Source organism: Indicator indicator, chromosome 8, assembly GCF_027791375.1.
Source record: "Indicator indicator isolate 239-I01 chromosome 8, UM_Iind_1.1, whole genome shotgun sequence".
NCBI classification, from domain to species: domain Eukaryota; kingdom Metazoa; phylum Chordata; class Aves; order Piciformes; family Indicatoridae; genus Indicator; species Indicator indicator.
Genome location: NC_072017.1, coordinates 13,433,190 through 13,436,114, shown reverse-complemented (window position 1 = coordinate 13,436,114; position 2,925 = coordinate 13,433,190). Strand labels below are relative to the sequence as shown.

The 2,925-nt window shown below is 61.6% G+C and overlaps 1 protein-coding gene across 2 annotated transcripts; it reads left to right on the top strand.

Annotated features, from left to right (window-relative positions):
• Positions 1–1,174: 1,174 nt before the first annotated feature.
• On the top strand, positions 1,175–2,539 carry HELT (helt bHLH transcription factor). 2 transcript variants are annotated; one of them, XM_054383250.1, is made up of 4 exons: positions 1,175–1,201; positions 1,561–1,665; positions 1,815–1,911; positions 2,046–2,539. In XM_054383250.1, exons 1-4 carry the CDS (start codon positions 1,175–1,177, stop codon positions 2,537–2,539), a joined length of 723 nt encoding a protein of 240 aa, XP_054239225.1. The 2 variants fall into 2 exon arrangements, with proteins under 2 accessions (XP_054239225.1, XP_054239224.1); XM_054383249.1 differs by having other exon boundaries at positions 2,043–2,539.
• The last annotated feature ends 386 nt before the right edge of the window (positions 2,540–2,925 follow it).

Genomic DNA, 2,925 nt, shown 5'->3' with positions numbered 1-2,925 from the left:
GATTGTTTCTTTCTTTTTAATGACATTTACCGGATCAAAACATGCTGTTAATTCGATCAGAAAGCTTTACCCTCCTTAACAATGCCACAATAATTTCTCCTGAAGTTTGTTAAATTGACCAAAATTAGGCAAATGAATAGGGGGTCTGTCGGCGATCCCGCTCGCAGGTGACACCGAATAATGCACTCTCGGACCAGCTGCGATCCCCTCTTTATTTGCCCCTCTTTTCTTTGACCCGCATTATTAAAATTTAGGCCCAATGAAACTATTCATACTTTTCAATGGGACATTTTCCTATAGGATAATAGGCTACAAATTGAGCCTCTCCAAAGGAGAGGGGGGGAGCAGGGGGGGTAAAACAACAACGCACAGACGCGCACACCACACAAAAAAGAAGCGTCGTGTGCCAAAGGCTGGCGAGAGCCTCCCCGGGCCGGCGGAAAAAAAACGAAGGGGGGGTGAGGGGAGGGGGGATATCGTGTGCCAGCCCCCCGGTCCCACACCTGCCGGGGTGTCCCCGGCGCATAAAGCGGTATAAACAAAAAAAGCCTCGCTGCCATCTCTTATAAAGATGGACGTGTCACCAAGTCGTGTGAGAAAAGCCTGAGAACAAACGGGGCCACTCCGTCTCCAAGGGTTCTCCCTTGAACTGGGCGGAACAGCCTATTAAGGGCTTACTTAATTACTTTAATGACTCTGGACAGGCTTTAAAATGCAGTCAGCGCCAGGGCTAAGGGGAGGGGTGGGGGGTGCCGGGGATTTGCAGGCAGGCGGCGAGGATAGGGCCGGGGATACGGCGAGCGAGACGCAGAACGCGATACCGCGCCCTGCGCCCCTCTCGCCGCATCCCCGGCCCCATCCCCGCCGCTATTGTGGGACCGTCACGTGTGTCCCCGAAGTCCACGTGGGGCGACACAGCTGGGCCGCCCCTAGCTGCGTGAACAGGGGCGAGGAGGGGAGGGGGAAGGAAAGGAAGAAGAGAGAAGAAAAAAAACCCCCAACCTTCATCCCTCTCTCGCCCTCTTCCACCCTGATCTTTAATGCATACATTCCCTCGGCGCCGCTCGCCCCTAATCCTATGGGATCAGTGGGCCCGTGAAAGCCCCCCGGGGTCCCCCCCAAGTCGTGATGGCTTTATAAGGGACCCAGAGAGAGCGGGGATGCAGTGCCCACCATGGCCTCCAAACTCAAGGAGCGGAGGGTGAGTGGCTGTCCGCCTTGCGCGCACAGCTCTGCGGAGCCTCCGGACAGACCCGAGCCTGGTCCCCTCACCGCCTTTCCCTTAAAAGAGACTCCAACTCAAACAAAACAACTATTTCCCCAAACCCCAAAACAAGCCTGCCGTGCTGGGGTCGCCCGCTCAGACAGGGAGACCCCGGGGTGGCACGGAGAGGACCCGCCACCCGAGCGTCTCTCCCTGAGCCGCGTCACGCCCGGCGCCGCTGCTCGGAGCCCGACCGGGACCGGCTGCTGTTGAGGGACTGGGGTCAGGGGCAGCTTCCCCAGCGAGGCCGGATCGGGCTTTTCCCCCCACACTAACGCACCCCGTGTGTTTCGTAGAGGACGCCGGTTTCCCACAAAGTGATTGAGAAGCGGCGGAGGGACCGTATCAACCGCTGCCTCACCGAGCTGGGGAAGACGGTACCCATGGCCCTGGCCAAGCAGGTAGGCGGGGGAGGGGGGTAGCCCCTGCGTCCTCTGGCCGGTATGGAGCGACACCCCTCCCGAAGCGGGGGGACTTGAGGGGGGCAGCCTGACGGAGCGCAGCGCAGCCACAGGGGAGAGGTGATGCCTCTCTTCCTCGCCCGTTGCAGAGCTCGGGGAAGCTGGAGAAAGCGGAGATCCTGGAGATGACGGTGCAGTACCTGCGGGCCCTGCACTCGGCGGACTTCCCTCGCGGCCGGGAGAAGGGTAGGTGGGCGGGCGCGGCCCCCCGCCGGGACACCCCTCGGGAAACCCGCTGCGTGGGGCCGGCCCTTGATCACCCCTGCCCCTTCCGGCCAGACCCTGAGGAGCTCGGCTCCGCTGCCCTTCCTTTCCAGCAGAGCTGCTTTCCGAGTTCGCCAACTACTTCCACTACGGCTACCACGAGTGCATGAAGAACTTGGTCCACTACCTGACGACGGTGGAGAGGATGGAGACCAAAGACACAAAATACGCCCGCATCCTGGCCTTTCTCCAGTCCAAAGCGCGCTTCGTCACCGAGCCCCTCTTCACTTCTCTGGGCTCCCTCCCGGAGCCGGACTTTTCCTACCAGCTGCACCCTGGGCCCGAGTGCTCCGGGCACGGCCACAGTCCCGGCGAGGCCGTTCTCCAGCCGCCCTCGGGGGGGCCTTTTCCCTGGCACGGCGCTGCCCGCAGCCCCTCCCTGCCCTACCACCTCCCCAACGCCGCCGTGCCCCTCGCCAGTCCCGGCCAGCAGCGCAGCACCTTCCTTTCCTCCGTGCAGGGGCTGGACCGCCACTACCTCAACCTTCTCGGCCATTCCCACCCCAATGCCTTCGGCCTGCCCCCGGGCCAGCACCCTTCCATGCTATAGAGACTCGGCCCCACACGAAAAATCCTATTTATGATTGCGGACGCTGCGAGTTACTCCCGGGCGCACGGGGAGACTGCCGGAGGCAGGGAGATGCGCAGAGGTCGCAGAGGGCGGAGAGCCCCCGGCCTCTGACAGCACCAAAAGCCCAGCCCTGCTCCCGCCCGTTCTCTCCGGGGGCCTGGATCTGTCGCCCCTCGTCGCCTCCTCCCCAACCCCCCCCTCCCCCCCGCTCTTTTTTACCACCTCCGGGTGCAGTGCCTGTACAAGCGATGCCTTGGAATAAATGCTTATACCCGCCGTCCCCTCTTGTTTCCCCGGAGGGAGCTTCCTTGGGTGGCGTTGGGGGTCGTTTTCTTATCCACACAGGGAAAAAAAGGAGCAAAACG